Source organism: Berghia stephanieae, chromosome 2 (genome assembly GCF_034508935.2).
Source record: "Berghia stephanieae isolate SIO BIC M18660-M18661 chromosome 2, UCSD_Bste_1.3, whole genome shotgun sequence".
Taxonomy (NCBI): Eukaryota; Metazoa; Mollusca; class Gastropoda; order Nudibranchia; family Aeolidiidae; genus Berghia; species Berghia stephanieae.
In genome coordinates, this window is record NC_088361.1 from 117,029,144 (window position 1) to 117,048,894 (window position 19,751).

At 34.4% G+C, this 19,751-nt stretch overlaps 1 protein-coding gene across 3 annotated transcripts in view; it reads left to right on the forward strand.

Moving 5' to 3' along the window:
* Positions 1–3,335: 3,335 nt before the first annotated feature.
* LOC144966356 (GATOR2 complex protein MIOS-like) overlaps positions 3,336–19,751 on the forward strand; it is a 39,254-nt gene continuing 22,838 nt past the window's right edge. Inside the window, exons 1-6 of one of the 3 annotated variants that reach the window (XM_078902690.1) lie at positions 3,336–3,438; positions 7,267–7,429; positions 13,251–13,318; positions 14,114–14,193; positions 15,730–15,770; positions 16,212–16,273. In XM_078902690.1, the coding sequence (XP_078758816.1) occupies positions 7,303–7,429; positions 13,251–13,318; positions 14,114–14,193; positions 15,730–15,770; positions 16,212–16,273 (378 nt within the window). In that variant the 5' untranslated portion in view covers positions 3,336–3,438; positions 7,267–7,302. Of the gene's footprint in view, positions 3,450–7,266; positions 7,430–13,250; positions 13,319–14,113; positions 14,194–15,729; positions 15,771–16,211; positions 16,274–19,751 lie in introns of all 3 variants that reach the window. The other 2 variants (XM_078902692.1, XM_078902691.1) reach the window with 2 other exon arrangements.

Consider the following 19,751-nt stretch of genomic DNA (forward strand, 5'->3'; position numbering starts at 1 on the left):
CGCTGATATGACCTAAATGTGTTGTCAGCGCCGTCAAACCCTTAAAAACAAACGAGCAAGTTCCGAGTTTGTTATTTTGTTCTTGTCTTAAAACTGATACAATCATTTTTGTATGCATTACTTCAGAACATTACTTGTTGCTATCGTAGCGATTGTATGTCGAGAACTGCTTTAAACTCTTGAACTGGGTGGGGTTCCTGACCTCCCATAATGGGCAGGTATGTACTTACTGTGTCTTCTATCCCCCATAGATATCTATTTTCCAACTTGCTTTCAGTCTTTGTCTTGGAATGGGATTATTTGGTTTTGTCCTGGCCCTGCCAATGCCCTGGCTTGGGGGCGGGGGGGGGGGGGGGGCAGTCAAATGTTTAGTTTTGGGAGATGATATTTTTTTCCTTGTAAATCATCTCTCTGTTATGCACTGTATTATGTTTTGTTTGTGTATTATATATGATTTGCAAACATTTGGGTGTGTTCCTCTTGGTAGGGACCTGCACAAACTACTAGGAGCAGATCAGACAACAGCCACTTTTTAGTGGCTAATCGCCGCCATCGTATTTAACCCTCTCGTGTTCAGATTCTTTATGGGGGAGTAGATAATGAGTTCCCTATATGCCCATGTCAATCATGTAGACATCCTTTGATGATATAAGCATACCCTTTGATGTCTGCAGTCGCCTTTTCGTTTTCTACGGTCACTCCTGGCTAAACTCCGCCCAGAAGCGATTTCATAGGTCCGTCCATCACCAAATTTCAAACTTTTGTTCTCGTGAGTTCTTAAGTTTTTTGATCGAAGGACGATTGGCTATTGAGAATCTTGACCCTTCAACGATTGGTCGTTCTGACAGCTCACGTGTCAACAGCCGTCAACAATGAACTGAATCATCCTTGAAACACTGGAAGACGCTCATGGCATAGCTGCTTCACAATCACCACGTTGCTGAATATATTATCCAGACACGGTTGATAGGTAAAAAAGCCAAATTATATTCTAGTTACATTTGAAACAAACAAAGTATATCACTGATCTCGTCTCATTAAGATATAAAGAATGATATAAAAATCAAGAAAATCGGCTGATAAATAAAAAAGTTGCTAAAAAAAATCGAAAATAAACAAAATCAATTTTTAAATTCAAATTTATTCGTAAAACAGTTGGTTTTCAACCGATTTTTCTGAAATAAGGACCAATGTTCTTTTTTTCAAGCTGATTTCAACAATGTGACTTTCAAATTCCTCAGAATTATATTTTTTACTTTTAGATTTTAGCTTTTAGGCCTACTCAAAAAGGTGTTATATTCCTTGCGTAACAATAGGGGCGTAATACATCGACGGTGAGAAGCGTCTTTGTTTCGGCCAGCTGGATAGATAGCCTGTGATTGGTCGAAGACTTTGAGACGCTTGATTCACAATTCTACACGAATGGACGGTGGCGGTAGATCAAAGAGGTGTACCAAATTTTTTTTTACCAACTACTTTAGTGCTAAAATTACAAAGTAATAATTTCGCATCAGAAAAAATAACTCTGAAGTTCCTATCTCTTTATTACAATAAAATTGATACCACGAATGACAAAATCGCCCCACATATAAGGGAGTTATAAATTATTCATAATCTTTTTTAAAGTTATTAATATAACCCGATCATTGGAGCCAAGTCTAAAATGTACAAGTAAAAGTGTAGTTTAATATGTCTAATTTGGTTTATCATAAACCTGGCCTTTTTTTCTATTTTTCCGTCCACAAATCAAGGTTAATCGAGCTCAGTCAAAGTCATTCATATAGAGATAAAATCGCACAGCGTCCCTGGTTGCATAGAAAAGAAAATGGCGGCGCTCGACCTCTCACTAGCCACTTTTGATGACGTTATCCTACCTGTTGTCGTATCTAGTCCTGTGTTATCTATGAGGGCCTGTGCTTGTGTCTGGATGAGACTTTTAGATGATCTCATTCTAAGTACACTGATGGTGTGCTCTTGGAATCTACACATGTTCCCTATTTGAACCAATTCCCATTTGTCTGCCTTATTCTTGGATGCTTTAATTGTAATTCTCAACAATAGGGGCAGCATGTCTCAGTGATACGTACGGTCTTTGCTTCCTACCCGAAAGGTACCGAGTCCAATCACCCGCCGCTGCGTTGTGTGGCCTTGAGCAAGTCACCTCGCCCTAGCTCACTTTGCGGCGCTGCTCTGCGGCTGACGCCTGGGTAATTTCCAGTCTTCCCTTGGAATAGACCATAAAGACACATTTTCCCTTGGGGATGAATAAAGGGAATTTTATTTATTTATTTTATTTTTTAAATTTATTTTAATTCTATAACTTTTTACTATCCCATTTTCTTCCTTTTTACTGGCGCTGATATAACCTAAATGTGATGCAAGCGCCATAAAACCCTTAAAAACAAACAAACATTGGCTCACAACATTGCCATCCGGGAGTATAACGGGCCAACACACAAAACTTTGTGTAACCATGAACTTTTATAGTCTGGATAATACAGTTAAGTGAGAATTACTCATAAAAGTGGGTGGCAAAAAACAATAACAAAGACCCGAGTGACGTCTACTTCATTCTATCTATATACGGACTTCGGCTAATTCTCATCAAAGTATTGTTTATCATAATTTTATGAATGGAATAGCTTGATAGAAATGCTGCTCTTTAAGAACAGAAAGAATGAACGGTTTTCATTTTCATCTTATAGAGCAGTAAAGTTAGGTGCCCCAAACGTAAACAAAGGTCGAGAAGCACGTGGCAAACCACATGTTCCTGTCTTGACAGCTCACGTTCCAATGTAAATAATAGAAAAAAATAACCTTTAAAATTTGGCTGTTAGGTGGCAAAAGAAACACATATTCATACATACTCGATCATGCATCAAATAATGTCTAGATATGGATATTTTATGGAACAAAAGGTAAAATTTTCTAAAATTTATCAAAAGTTACAGTCTATCTATTTTTAGACCAGAGCAAATTATTGCGCTGGTGTGAACAAAACGAGAATTATTCGGAGCCTGATTTTCATAATAATTTAGCCTTTATTATTATTTCTGCAACTGTTAGATTTTATGTAAACATATTTTCAATACTGAAAGTGTATTGCCTACAACTCAAACTACAAAATTGGGAGACCTATATTGTGCGTAAATTATTCCGGTCCCTAACGGAAATCACTAGCAACTTGTTATTGTTTACGTTTGGGGCACCTAACTTTACTGCTCTATCTGTCGATATTTTTTGAGTCGAGGAGTCGAGTAAATTAAGCCAGTGCTCAGCAGGTATCGATAGTCACGAATCCGTTAGACTAGTCAATATTAGAATCAACCGTAATCGCCCTGCCCACAGGTCAAAACAACAACAAACCACCACCCTCTCTCCCTTGTCTCCGTCTATGAAAAATGGATTGAAATATTTGACAGGAAAAAAATGATAAGGGTAAAATACATGTAAATTGCTAAGTAATATGTGACCCTTACAACTTTCATTATTTGACTTGTAAATAATAAGAGCACTCGCGCTAACTATCAATCACATCTCTCACAAAGTTGTCCAGTCACCGGGGCCCCAGGCAGGCCCACAGTCACAGAGTCACAGTCACAGATTCACCAGTCTCTATCTTTCCAGAGTAAACAGTAACAATGCAACAGAGAGCTTTATACGCTCTGTCATTTCTTGTATTTCACGGGATTGCTTTTCATCAAATTTTTAAAACATATTCTCAACAATATTAATTGTAATTTTGTTTACCATTTATTACAGTGAATGACATATCAGTCGGAATCAACTTGACAACCCTTGTACTTGTACATTGTCGGGAAATATCAAAGTCAAAGCTTAATTTCACTTCTAAATATTTTTTACAGCTAGTCAAGTTGAAAAAGTAGGGAAATTTGAGAAAAGTTGCTGGATACCTTTCCCATACATCTGACCATAACTTCATGAAAAATCCCCCGATTTACTTTCAAATAAAGATTAAATATGCTCTGGGGAGCATATTCTTTCAGAAAATGAAAAAAAGTGCAAATCCAAAATTTTCACCTTCCGACTGATTATGCCATGCACTGACACAATTCAGAATTAACTACTGAGACTACTGAACTGGTACTTATAATTAATATAACTATAACTCCAGTAAAGTTGCCGCCGATATGCTCACTGTAAAGTGAAACTCCTTTTTGGGACCTTTTCTGTTTTGTTTACTATCTATCGCATTATTTGTAAACCTATGATTATGTGGCTAATTTTGGTATCAGTATCAGTCAGTACACAAAACAAGCTTCTTTTGTTGTTTATTTAATTCTTAATTCCTGATTGTATTTCTCAGAAAGTGAATTACGTTGACAATTATTTATCGAAGCGGTAATTTGGACTTGAGTCTGAATAGTCTCCCGTGGCTATTCAGACTCAAATTCCAATGTTCAGTGAAAATCGAGACTTAAACTAGAGAGCAAACTAGAGCATTTATATAGCGCAATATCCACTTAACGTACTCAAAGCGCTTTACAAGGGGTCACTGACCAACAGCAACACTTAACATGTAGGACGTGACATGATGCCTGTTAGGCAATATTACAATTTTTTCTGACAGAGACAACGCTGTTAATTTTACACCTGGGTAGGGTGAGAGAATGTGAGTAAAGAGTCTTTTCCAAGGACTCAACTATGCACCGAGTGAAGTTCGAACCCATAACCTTTCGATCCGAAAACGAGTGTCATACCACCATACTTGCCAATTACCCCGATAAAATTTACTCCGATTTTTTTCTCCTTTTTGAGTATCCCATCGTAATATGGAAAACTCAGTTTTTTTTGGTTTTTTTCATCCATCATGTCTTGACCCCAAAACAAAGAGTTAAAAAAAAAAAAGCGAAAATGCGCAAAAAAATTTTCATGTTGGTGAGTGCAACTTAAAAAAATTTGTGGTACTAGGTAATAATCATTTAGGGATGCTGGGCAACTTTCATAAAAAGTATCGGATATATAGTGAAATGGAAGTCTTTCAAATAAAAATTTAGGTTTACCCCTATTTTTTTCCCCATACTCCTCTTTTTTTAGCTTGACTCCTATTATTTTTCAGCATAGGTTGGCAGGTATGTACCACTAGACCACATAGACACACTGTTGCTATACACACCCAATGGCGATTGAGCAGGCAATAACTTGAAGTTTTAAACATTTAAAAAATAAAAAAATTGCGTAATGATTAAGTAAATATGCATACACTGTGCGGCAGTGGGCAGAACTGATAAAGAAACATAAGAAAATTTCAGAAGAAATTCTGTTTTGCTCATGTCAGAATGAGTCTCATAAACCTTGCTTCGGACTGTAGATCTAAGGATTATTGCCTGTCTAACAGTGTCAGAATATGTTAAATAAAAAACAAAATTGTCCCGATTTTGTTGGATATTGCCTTGTGTTGTTAACAAAGCTTTTCCTTTAGACCACAGTTATTTTAACTGACTATTGTTACTTTTGATCAATGATTTTGTCTTTCTTATCAAATACAGTTACTATAATTGTTATTTGGATTTGCATGAATTGTATATTATCAATATTTAAAATATATTTTAAAATAAAACTATACTATAGAATGGAAGACTATTCTGATGAGTCCAAATAACCTGTTGATTGCACATGCACATTGGAATTTGAGTCTGAATAGCCAGGGGAGACTATTCTGACTCGAGTCTGAATAGCCACAGCCATTATTTATTTTCAAATTATAAGAACTTTTTGAATCATGGATACATTTCAATCACATGGTGCATCGTCAAGGATAGACAATTAAATGAAGAATATGGCTGAGTCTATACATACGTAATTACGTGCATGGATAGTATTTTCTATTCACACGTAATCGCGACCAAGGTTACCATATGGCCATGTATGTGTTTCTATCATAAATTCTTATTTCCTAGTCTATTATTATCAAAACCAATGCAATTTTCAAGGGGATCACAGTGTTAGTGGTGTTTAGCCATGTGAAGTTATATTTGGCCTCTTTTGAATTTGAAATTGGCTGCGAGGAACTTGAACCACCAGGCAGCTCTGATCGCGACAATCGCCATTTATAATAAAGGGTTAAGTTGATTTTAACGATCAGTTATTCCGCATGCATATTTACTTTTAATCATTATGCAATTTTTTCATTTTTAAATTGTTTAAAACTCTCAATTGCCAGTAGTGTAGCAATTGGTTGTGTATAGTAACATTTGATTGGTGTGCACGTAATTATATCATACATATAGACACTACAGAGGAATATCTCTGCCAAATTTAATTGAAATTGGTATTCTCGTACACTTTTATTTTACTAACCATACTCTTCAGGACAAGAACCTCATATTTCTTATCAGTTTTCACTTTAAAAAAAAAACAAATAAGTTTTTCCATACATGAAAATGAATTATATGAAAATAAAGCTTATTTTAAGAGATCTTTAAAGTGATTCACTTGTCAAGTATTTTTTTAATTGATTGACACAATTTTAGTGAATACAACAAGTGATCCAATTCTACTGCAAAACCCAAACTTTCCTGATTGCTGTGAGATGCTGGTTAGGAGAGCTCAGAGAGATCACAGATTATGTCTGTAAAATTGACTAAAATTTTTAACAGAAGAATATCAATAACTCTATATCGTAGAGAAATGAATAATATAAGGTATCAATTAAATATTATTTCAAGTCTCATCCACCTGATTGAGTCAAATTAAGATGTTTTGAGTTTCAGAATATGATGAAAGTGCCTATTTACCATTTCAATTATTATATGAATTTTAATGCAAATGTTTGAAAGGAAAAGTGAATTTTGAGTTCAACATGCACAGCGAATCTAGCATTGCCTTTGTGTTTTTCACTAGAGAGGTTTCCCTAGGACAAAGGAAAATAAAATATAAAAAAAGATCCCCAATTACTGACAAAGAAGTCAACTAATTTTCCCTGTTCACACCGGAGTCAGATTATATTCACTATGAATATGTTATTTCTAAGCAGAACATTTTTTTTTCATTAATAAATTCATTCATTTATCTCAAAATTTTACAAAGACTTGACAAAGCTGATACTAAGAGGACATTCTCTCTTGTTTCAGACTTGTATATTTTGTGACCATGAGTCAGGAACGATACTAATAACCATCACAGATTATTTTTTTATATAAATCAACGGCAAACGGGAGAAGAGATGCTTGTTAAAATTATTAATGTTTAATCGTAAAAAATAACTTTCCATTTGATATATTATTCTTTTTTTTCTTGTCTCAGGAATGTTTTTGCTAGTGGCTGTGAAATGAGATCAAAATGAGTGGTATAAAGTACGATGTCCAGTGGTCACCTGTAGATGATGATCTTTTCATCACATCAGGCTCTGCAATTACGTTACACCGAATTGTGAATGACTTCTCAACAAGAGAACTGAATCCAGATAGTAAGTCATGGATGAGAGGGTGTTTCTTTTTATTACTACCCAATAAAGAACTGAAATAGCTTAAAAACTAGAAATGATTGAAACATCTTGTTTTTTGCATAGTTTTCCATCACTTTTAAAGTTTTTTGGTGTGAAAATTACAGGAAGATGCTTTATACTGTTACAATACAGTCGTGCTTTTTGTAAAGGAAAAATTTGACTAGAGCAATTTTGTTGACGCAAAAATTGGAAGAAAAATAAATACACGTAAAAAAATTACTAGAGTCAAATTTCTTCCTTTTTACAAAAAGCGCAACTGTATTGTAACAGCTTATAGCATCTTCCTGAAATTTTCACCAAAACTTTAATCTTAATGGAAAACTATGCAAAAAATTAGATGTTTCTATCATTTCTAGTTTTTAAGCTGTTTCAGTTTTTTATCGGGTAGTAAAAAAAACAAACACCCTGTATATTTCTTTCCTTTAAGATCTAAATATTTTCTCTTAAAATTTTGACCAATTCATCAGAGTTTACCTCACAGAAATCAAATTATAATTTCTCCATTATTTTTTGTATTTTTTACCATGACTGTGTTAGCTGTTTTTAGCAAGAAAGCATATTGACTACTTTATTTTGAATCCCAAGACAAACTACGAAAGACGATATGTGATTCTAGGTTAAAGTAGAATGGCACTCGCCAATAACAATTGATGTAAAGCTGTGTTGCAGAAAATAACTTTTGTTGATTGCCTTTCAAACAACTTTCTTTTAGACTATGTTTGATACAATGAGGTTTTTGCTTCACACACAAAAAACAAAAAAAAAAAAAAAAAAAAGAAAAACCAAGACAGATTATAAAATAGGGAAATGAAGAAGAAATGGATTTTATTGTCTCAAAGTGCTCAGTCCAACACATGACTTGTTGCCGTAGTATTAACATATCAGATTACAAAAATTGGTGCAGACCAAATATCTTGGGGTTACACGCAGCATATGCATGAAATAATTGGAACCCACCAAGTACATGATATGTATATGGCCAATGAAACTAATAACACTCTTGGACGAGAAATCTTCAAACCAGAAAGCCAGCAAAATTTGCCAGTATACTAATACTAAACACTTAAGCGATCAACCATAGAATATGCTAGCCTAGTATAGAATAGGATCTCATCACAATAGAAGAGATAATCTTTCTGTAAAAATGCAAAGGCGAGGTATGCACTGGATAACATAAAAATGCACACAAGATATTACACATGAAATGCATGCCTTAAGTCTGATCCATTTGGAAAAAAAAAAAATAAAACACTCAAGACTATCTGTTTTTTATAGATCCTATCTAGGACAAGCAAGAGTCCTTAACCCTCTCCTTACCACCCATTGGAAAATCGTCACATTTGTTACGATCCAACCAGCACTTTTATCATTCAGATTTTTTTTGAAAATCACACAATTTAAAGAAAAATGTTTTATTATAGTTATAAAAACGGGACACTATGTTGTAGAGTTCAGTTTGCTGATCAAAATTATGCATAGAATGTATTTGTTGCTTTTCTGTTTGAGTAAGAATAATCTATTTTTGTGTTGGGTGGGTGTGAAATTTTGGGGAAAATTCTGAAAATGGCTGGTAAGGAAAGGGTTAACCATGCAAAAGTACTAATTTCATCATGCAGACATAATGTTTGTATTGAACATTTGCAAACTTAGAACAATGAGCAATCATCTACAACATGTTGACAAATGAGCTTTCATCCCAAGACCAAGGATTGGAATGCACTGGTAGATGATATTCTAATTGCATCAAACATTGTTCAATTCATACAATAGGGAACAATTGTATGACGTCAAAATTCTGGTTTCAATCTCATTGGAAGCGTGAAACTAGTCCCCCAGAGGACTGGATACATACCTTGTAGCTTCTGGTTTCAGAGTGATAGTATCTTATTTTCTAGCATAATTAAATGCTGGTCGTCAATATACAGATAATCCATCCTTGCTCTTTTATGCCCAATAATTATAAGAATCTGCCTCATCATCCATCGTGGCTTGTGCTCTTGAGCATGTTGCCGGTCAGTTGTCAGCCATTCTGGTCTTCAAGTTTAGGTTGTTGTTTGACACAACTGGTCGCATTTTATGGAACACGTTTTTTGCTATTGCTATTCTTTGTTTTATATCCTCTATGTCACGTGCGTCATGGATGATGATAGTGACTAAATATTTAAATTTCTTTACTTGTTTGATGGTCTCTCCTACGCTTGACAAGCGGAAGGTCGCGTTGTTGTCATTCTTTGAGACCATCATGCATTTGGTTTTCTTAATATTTAGTTAATAAATTAATAAATTGAGCTTTATATAGCGCAATATCCACTAAATGTGCTCAAAGCGCTTTACAAAGGGTCCCTAGTCAACAGCAACATTTAACATGTAGGACAGGACATACCACCTGTTAGGCGATATTACAATTTTTCGGACAAAGACAACGCTGTTAACGGCCAGAAACTCATTTTACACCTGAGTACGGTGAGAGAAAGTGAGTAAATAGTCTTTTCCAAGGACTCAACTATGCGCCGAGTGCGAGGCTCAAACCCAGGACCTTCCGATCCGAAAGCGAGTGTCATACCACAAGACCACATAGCCGCACATAGTTTCAGGCCCATCTCTTCACTTTTGCACACCACTATATCTAAAATTTTCTGCACGTGTTCTGGAGAGTAGGCCATCAGAATACCATTGTCTGCGTATCTTATGCTATTCATATTCTGCCCTCCAATGACGACGCCTTTCATATCTTCAATTTCTTTGAGTATTATTTCACTATATATGTTAAAAAGGTCCAGTGATAAGACGCAACCTTGTCTTACTCCCTTCTCGATGTTAAAGAAGTCCGATGTTTCATTATCCAGTTTGACACACGCTGTTCGATTCCAATATAAGTTTTTCACAAGTCGAAGGTCTTTACTGTCTATACCGATCCTTTCTAAGATTTTGAATAGCGTATCGTGCTGTACTGAATCAAAAGCTTTGGAATAATCAATGAAGCATAGATAAAGTGATTTTTGTTTTTCGATTGAACGTTGCATTAATGTTTTCAATGTAAAGATTGCATTTACTGTACCCTTTCTTTAACAAAACCAAACTACTCGTCACTTATCTCTGGAGAGATCTTGCTCCTCATTCTTTTCATAAGTATTCTTAACATAATTTTTGTGGCCTGGCTCATTATGCTGATTGTTCTGTGTTGGTCACAGTCAATAGTACCTTGTTTTTTGGGTATCGTAATGAATACCGATTGTCTTAAGATAGTAGGCAATTCACCCTTTTCATATAAGACATTAAAGGCTTTTGTCAGAATGTCTATTCCCAGATCGTCGAGGGCGTCAATCAATTCTATTGAGAAGCTGTCTTGCCCTACCGCTTTCCCCCTTTTCATCTCTTTGCAAGCAGCTTCTACTTCTTTTCGCATAATCTGGGGACCCATGTTCACAGTAGAGATTTCTTTATCCAAGCTCGTCCCTCTTTTGTCATCCGCGTATAGATTTTTTATGTCTACTGCCCAACGTTCCAAAATTTCGTTGTTGTCGATAAGTATATTACCGTTTGCATCTTTAACACATTTTCTTGCCACGGCTGGGCGTTTTCCACTTAGATCTTGTATTGACTGGTAGAATTGTTTGGTGTTAGATTGTTTTAGTCTTTCAATTCTGTGACATTCATGTTCAATATAATCTTCCTTTGCTCTCTTACACTCACGTTTTATAATCTTATTAGCTTCTTTATATTCATTGCTGTTGCGTTCTAGTTTTTGTCTTTCATTCATCAGTTTCAAGATCTTGTCATCCATCCACTTATGTTTTGGTTCGTGTTTTTTTCACAGATGGAATAGTTTCTCTTGCAGATTCTGTGATGCAGTTCGATACTTGATTCCAGTACTCATCTATGTTTATATCTGAGGTCAAGTTTTCACTTTTTTCTTTCAATCATTCTTTGTAATCATTTTTTATTTGATGGTTAATTCTCAATAGATCTAATTGCAGTTTTGGTTCCACTTTCTTTTTCTTTATTTGTTTAAGTTTATTTTTAGCGTGGCCTTGACAGGTCTGTAGTCACTATTACAATCTGCGCTTGGAATAGTTGTTGCGTTGCGTACGATATTTCAGAATCGATGTTGGACCAGAATAAAGTCTATCAGATTTTTATAAAGGCCACCTGGGCTTATCCATGTCCACTTCTTTCTATCGTGGTTTTTAAACCATGGATTGACAATAGTAAGGTTTTCCAATCTGCACCAGTCTACAAGTCTTTCCCCTCAATCATTTTTGGTACCTAGTCCGTGGGGGCCAACGATATTTCCAACTCTCTTGTTACCCACCTTTGCATTGAAATCACCAATTATTAAACGAATTTCATCAGATATACATTGTTTTAATGCTTGTTCCATATCTTGAGAGAATGTCTCAATTGTGTTTTCGTCACTGTCTGATGTTGGGGCGTATATTTGAATGATATTAACATTAAACAGGTTTCCTTTCAACTTTACTAAAATAACTCTTTCTGAGATTGCAACATGATCTAAATAGCACTTTGATATTGATTTGTCTGAAAGAATTCCAACTCCTTTTTCATGATGTTTTCCACCTGCATAATACAATACAAAATCATCTTCTTTAACTACTCCTTCTCCCTTCCACTTCGTTTCTGAGATTCCAAGGATGTTAATTTGGAACTTTTTCATTTCTTGAATAATGTTTTCAAATTTTCCTAAATGGTTTAATGTACGTATATTCCACGTGGCCAATGTGGTTGTTTCATTTCGCACCAGTTTGAAACGTTCAACGTGTTCGGGACATCTGATGTCCTGGGAAAGTTTGTTAGTGACGGTGGTTTTCTGTTGCCTTCCGTAATTGTTATTAGTAGAATTTAAATTATTGCATTTTAATTTGACTGAGTTGTTTTTGATTTTTTTCTTTGGCTTCTCCTGGTTTTTGTTTTTGTTTCCTTCCACCTTTATTTCCTCTTTTTGTTATTTTTCTGTATGCTTTGAATAATTCAAAAGATCTCAAAATGTTTACTATTTCTAAATTCGGTGTATTATTAATTGTGTGTCGTATTGTACGTAGGTGTTGGGGTGAATAGTTATAACAATAATTAGGTGTTGTCATTTTCGATGTTCATCGTCGACCGTTGTAATAAGATTAAAATAGCTCACTGTTGTTTTTTTTCTTCTTAAAATCGTAAAACATAAACAAAAATGGTCTCAATAGATGATAAAATCCTTGCAAAAATTTACAAAACTTTTAAATATTGCTAAATCAATTGTTTAAAATTCACGAAATTTTTCAAAAGCAGCACAAAGTCATAAGAAATCCTCTGAATATGAAATAAAATTCGTCCTGTATAGAAATAACACTTAAAACAGCCGTAAAATGCAATAATTTTAAGAGCTCTGTGAAAAGCAGCCTTCCAGCGCTGAACACATTACACAATCTGCCTACACATCCTGATATGAAAATAGTTTTGTAACCTTTTGATTCCATGTGTAACCTATTCATTATTAGTCCTCCGAAGAACTGGTTACATACACATTTCCAAGGAGTTTGGAACTGGAAGAGTAGGAGGTGTGACGTTACAGCTTCTCTGCCCTATGAGTGAGGATGCAGAACATAGTGTAGTGTTTGTTGTTAGCATGACAACTGTTAATAATAATAATAATAAGAAGAAGAAGAAACAAAATCTATAATTATTTATTGACAATTAATAATTGGTTTGAATTAAGGCATTTGATGTGTGTGTATAGGACTGAAATCTATGGATTTTTCTTTTTTTACTTTATTCCCCTCAGAGCGACACAGTTCTTCCAATGATCCAAGAATTGTTACTATAGACACTAAACCGCAACAGCAGATGAGGGTAGGTCATATCTTTAACTCTGAATTTTTTTTTCTGTATCTTTACTTTCATATAATATGAGGGGTTGAGGAGTCCTGATAGCTTAAATGGTAAATCACTCGTCTAACACTGAGTGAGGTTTTACCCTGGCTTTTCTCTCCTATCAGGAGTAATTTGGTAGTGGATTTGTTAGATTTATCGGAAAGTACATACTTTGCATTACATTAGTGACTTATTGAAAGACTTGCAAAAAATGTTTATCTTTTAATGTCACAGAAAAAGAGATAAGCTTTCACTCCATGGGCCTTAATACCCTTATTAACCAATTTTTTTCTGTTCTCTTCATTAATTTTTTTTTTTTTAATGTTTTTATTTTTATTTTTAACTCCTAAGGATGATTGTATTTTTTGGAAGCTATTGGCCTCAAATATTTTTGCTTATGGTTTGTTGAATATAAACGTGAAAAATGTTTTTTTGATGTCATTTTACAGCATAAATATATTCAACAATGGGTTTAAATTTTTTAAATGGCTGAACCCCTGTTTTTTGGGGGGTTTTCGAAGGCATGGAGGGGAGGGGGGGTTGTTTTGTTGTTTTTTTGGTCTTTTTTTATTATTATTTTTTTTTTGGCTTTTTATTATATATTTTTTGTTTTTTTTTTTTGTTTTGTTTTTAAAATCACTTTTAGGAGTCTTTGACATTTAAAATAAAAGGCTGATAATTCTTAACTTTCAAGGCTCAATTCCTCTTGAGTGGGCAACTTTTAAACTGAACAAACTGAGAAATTAATTTTTAAAAATATTAACTATATTCCAGCATGTTGCTTGGTATCCAAAAGCAGATCGAAGAAACGTCTTTGCTGTTGTACAAACTAATGGAAGGATCACAATAACAGGGTATTTATATAGTTTGGAAGTTGTTTTATAAAAAAAATCTTTGTCATTCATTTATCATGTTGATCAAGGGATTTAGAAATGTTCAAACAATTTACCAGCCATAGTGGAGAAAGAGTACAAAATTTTTTTATCTTATCTCTTCCCAAAAATGGACTTTGGATCTATAATTAGAAACTAAACAGTTTGAAACAAACCTCCATTGAAGGTATGAGATCTGGGGTTTATTCTCAACCAAATTTTTTGGTTTTGTACATTCTTTATATATTTAAAAAAAAACTCATTTATTTTACTTTGCTGCATATTCCATTTTTAATCAAAGCCACATCTTCTAAATAATTTAGGCACTTGGCAGCATGTTCTATACAAGCATTGAAAAGAGATCTTAAACATTTTTTATTCAAGAATTTAATAAAGTGCTGAATTAATCATCTCAAATATCATTTAAATGTGTAATACAAATATTAATAAATATTTTGGAATAATCAGTGTCATTGTTCATTTTAAATCCAGCTATTTAGAAATGTTGGTTTCAATGAAAGCCTTTTAAAATATTTTCCATCTAAATGATGCACATTTATGTGAAAAAGCTTATTCTCTTATTAATGAAAAAGGTTCTGACCACATTTGAAAAATGAAAGATTAGATATCAAACTGCAGACAACAACGAATATTACATTGATTCTCTTACAACATCTTAACACAAAAGTTTTCAGTTCAGTTTTTAATTTGTTACAGACAGTGAACTTATTAAGAATGTTTGATTCTTGGTAAAATTAATTGGTGACTGAAGAATGGCGCTATCTTTGCAGTCTCCTGGGTGCATTCTTAGGTAAATTGCCTAAGTGCTTGACTTAGTCATTGCATTTAGTTGGAAGATGTGAGCAGTTTAATGGAAGTCAGGGACTGATACCAAGTCGCTTTTGTCTAATTTTTATCTTTTGAAAGGTGACTAACAATATTAGTCAGTGACTAGGATCTATGAATGCAAAAATAGCAGCCATTGGAGATTAAGAGAGCTTCGCTTTGAAAGGAAAATACATTGGTTATGAATGATAGAGACAAAAAGTGTCCAGTTGATTTTGATCTGGCTTTTTAAAAGACTGGTATAACATTCCAGATGTTCAGAGTACACATTTTTGTATATAGAAACTCAAAATAAAATCGACTCTGATTTGGAATTGTTGGTGAGAATTTTGCTGAGACTAAATAATGTTCACTTTGAAAAAAAAAAAAGCAATGAGAAATTATACGGGAGATAAGTTATTCTACTATTATTGTGACTGATTTGAACAATGTAAAATTTATATGATTCAACTGAAAAACACTTTCTGATTATTAAAGAAAAAAATTCTGTGTTTATATGGGAATGCAATCAAATAGCTTCAATTGAGGTTTAACTCAAAATGAAAGTATGAGATAAAATATATTCTGTAGATAGATTTAAACATTCCATTAAAAAATGTTTCTTGTATTTTTTTTTTTTTTAATTGTGTTTGAAAAGTACTAAACACTTCTTTTTTTAAATTTTCTCTTCAGGTTAGACAATGCAAATAATGAATGGATCGGCAAAGAATTCAGTGAGTATAGTTATTATAGACTTAGCTTTTAGTTGACTATTTATTTTCAAAAGATTAGCTTTCAGCAAGTTATTTTTTGTTTGTTTATTTTTCCTTATATTTTATTGATTCACCATTACCTGCAAGTCTTTGCTTTATCATTATTATTTTCAGATTTATTTCAGATTCTAACATGTATGTAACCCGGAATCATGCATTTTTTATTCAGGCTACTTTAGTGATCACGAATATATAAACCGTCCTTTTCTTCCTTTTTCTTAGCCACATCTTTGTGTCAAGTTGATATTCACACAGCAAAGCATTTTTAAAGCCTATTTTTTTTTTAGATTCAGTTGATTGATGATAATGAAATATTTTCAAGCTCGACTTTATATTTTAAATGTTTTAAACTTATGTGACGCAATTACATGAAATATATTAAATTCACATCTCTATCTCCAGATATTAGAATTGGCCAGAAAAACAGTAATTACATCACATGGAACACAATAGAGTCAAACTATGTAAGTGACTGATGTGTTACTGGTAATTTCTCACTGTTAACAAAACAAATAAGACTATAGTCAGATTTTTTATTAATGGCGCATGTTTTTCTGGTTTTTCTCAGCTGTCACTCTATCAAAAGTTGTAAAAATTTGTGTCAACCTCTGATTCAATTTGTCTTAACTGAATCTAGATTTTGGACCGTATTGATGCCATATTACAAAATTTTTCTTCTTTAAGACCTATAAAAAACTACTTTAAAACAGCTGACACAAAATTAGAGATTTTACACTGTAAAAAATGAAAACAAGTTATGCACCACAAAGTATGAATGAATTCATCGTATTTCAAAAAAAAATCTTGTGCTGACGTAGTGATTATGAGTTCACGTCATACTTCTTTCCAATAACAACAAATCGCTTTAAGTGTTATAAACATACCACTTATGTAGTTTGTATTAAATTTGGAATGTATTATTTATGGCATATTATCTACATCATGTCGCAATTACCAAAGACTGATATGAAATCTCTCGCTTTAAATCATTTGAAATAGTGATTGTATACTCAATATTGTCAAATTAACAAACACTGTTTATATAACTTTCACAAATTTTTGTCTATGCCTGAACGTTTCACAGGGCCTTTAAAGGTTTTAAAAACATATTAGACTCTTAAACAACACGATACAGTACGGAATCTCTATCGGTTCCACTCTCATAAAGCTGCGAAAAGAAGTCTTCTTGTATCTATCGATAAGTCATTAAAGAGGACGGCAATGGTTTTGGAATTTCACAATCAACCATGAGAAGATCGTAATCGAAATATGACAGAGATATCATCAATGTAGAACGACGTGGCAGGAAAAGGATCATAGATAACTTTGATATGGATATCATTCAAAGATGTATGGGTGAGCGTAAATATACATCCGAAAAAATATTGGACGTCTGATTATTCAAGCAGAAAAAGGCCCATGGGTTCTGGACAGTGAATCATTGTTATTCTTGCAGGTGGTGATGATACCGGATATTTAAAAGGATGCCATGCCATTTTTTCTTCTCTGCATCATCTAGAATATTATTCTGGGGTCAATGCAAAGGTGTTTTAAGACTGACTAAATATCGTTTGCTGCCCTCCATTGAAGCACCCAGCTGTATTGTATTGGACAACGCTACCATTCGTTGGCCCATGGTCACTTTAAGGCTCCAACTTTGGCAAATATAAAGGCTGACATGATTTCATGCTTTCAATCAGATGGTACTACATATTCTGACCATTTATAAAAATGCTAACTATACTCCTTAGTATAAAAAAAAAAAGAAATGAACCAGAAACAGCTTTCAAAGCAGACTGTCTAATCAGGGAGTTTTGACCACGAGGTTGCACGACTTCCCCCAATCAAGGCCTAAGTAGAGGAAAAGATTGAGAGGAGGAACACAAATTTACTCTCACCGACTAGGCAATAAATGATAAAGAGTAGACTGAGAAAAGGCATGCCTCAACTTTCACAAACTAGAGGAAAATTACATTTCATTGGATAGAGTGATGCTCGTAATCTTTCTGTAGTCATTTTATTTCTCCTTTCCATCATCCTCATCATCAGACTGTGCTGAATGATGTGTCCAGTATTTCTTGAATGTTGTTGTTGTTGTTATTGTTGAACACATATTTGTGGAGACACTGTCTCATAATTGATGAATTTTTACTTTTGACCAGTCTACATAAATTTATGTAATCCTCTTTGGCATAAACACAAGCTAATTCTCAAACTTTTGCAATCAAAATTATATTGGAAGCGCATTATGTTCACTTTCATTTGTAATCACCAGTAATGTGTATTGATAGTTATAAAATGTAGATGTCTGATAGTTAATAATTGCCATTCGTTGCTTCATATTCAAATACTGCACGTATATCGTTTAAGCTTCAATTAACCGAACACTCCAGTTTAACGAATTCCTTCAAAATGGATATGCGGGAAATTCATAATTTTGGTAATGTAAATCTTTGAGTTCCGATCCTCACCTGTTATCGATTATAATATAGCTGTTATAAACGAAATCCTTTCCTATTGTTTTAAAATTCATGAAAAAAAAATTTTTTATTACGACAAATTGATTCAGAGGTTCATACAAATTTTTGCAGCTATGCATTTGGGGGCAGCTGAGAAAAAGAAGAAAAATACGCACCATTTATTTAAAATCTGACTAAAGTTACTCTCATACATGGTTTTAAAATCAAATTGATTTGCACACAAAAATGTGTGTAACCTAAAAGTAATTGGTTTTATAATTTCCTATACTATAATAGCTTAATTGCTGAAATGCGGTACCCTCTCCCTGGATCTGAGCATTGCAAACATAATGAACAAAACATTCTCAACACACAAAGACTGGGACATAAACAGCGGTGTCCTAATTACGAGGGCTCTTTCAGAAATAACCGAAAAATGCCCATTGCTCAGCAACCAGTGGAGATTTTTTAATTCTGTAAACGACATGATATTCCTTATTTCCTTACGGATATTCCCAGAAATTATGAAGTGCATCATTTTGCACAATGAATTTCTAGACGATTTTAAAGATGGCGGCCCACCTTGAATCTTGGTCAAAGGAGGAAATCAGAGCTGTCAAACGTTTTTTGAACGCCAAAAGTCTGAATCCTACGGAAATTCATAAAAAAAACTTCAGAGTGTATATGGTGAGCATGTTATAAGAGGTACACAAGTCTATCACTGGTGTAATTTTTGAAGCCGGCCATTCCGACTTGACATACAGGGAAGGGAGAGGGCGTTCGATAACTGCGACGTCAGAAGACAATGTGAAGCGAGTTGATGAGCTTATTCGTCAAGACAGGAGGTTGAAACTTCATGAAATCGCAAGCAGTCTTGAAATTTCGGAAACTTCTGCCCATAGAATTGTATTTGATGAACTTGGCTACAGAAAAGTCAGCGCAAGATGGGTTCCTAAGCAATTGACAGACAATCATAAAGAACAAAGATTGGACATCTGCAGGGAACTTTTGAGAAGAAGCAAGAGCTCACGCAGGGTTCACGGGCATACTGCCAACGCCGGCGGAGACTTTCTAGGGTACGACGTGACTTTTCTTGACAGCATAGTCACCGGTGATGAGACTTGGTTGCACCACTGCACCCCAGAAACAAAGCAAGATTCGATGACATGGAAACATCCATCCTCACCTGTCGCGAAGAAATTCAAAGTCATGCGGTCAGCAAAGAAAATAATGGGAGCTGTTTTCTGGGACAGTCGTGGTGTTATTCTGTTCGAAACCTTACAACCTGGAGAAACAATCAATGCTGCAAGGTACTGCCAAACTCTTGACAAGCTTAGGGAGGCCATTCGCAGAAAGCGCCCAGGGCAGTTGACCAACGGGGTCATTTTGCAACACGACAACGCTACACCCCACACAGCACGAGTGACGCAAGGTTGGCTAGAGAAATATGGATGGGAGATTTTGCCACACCCACCACACAGTC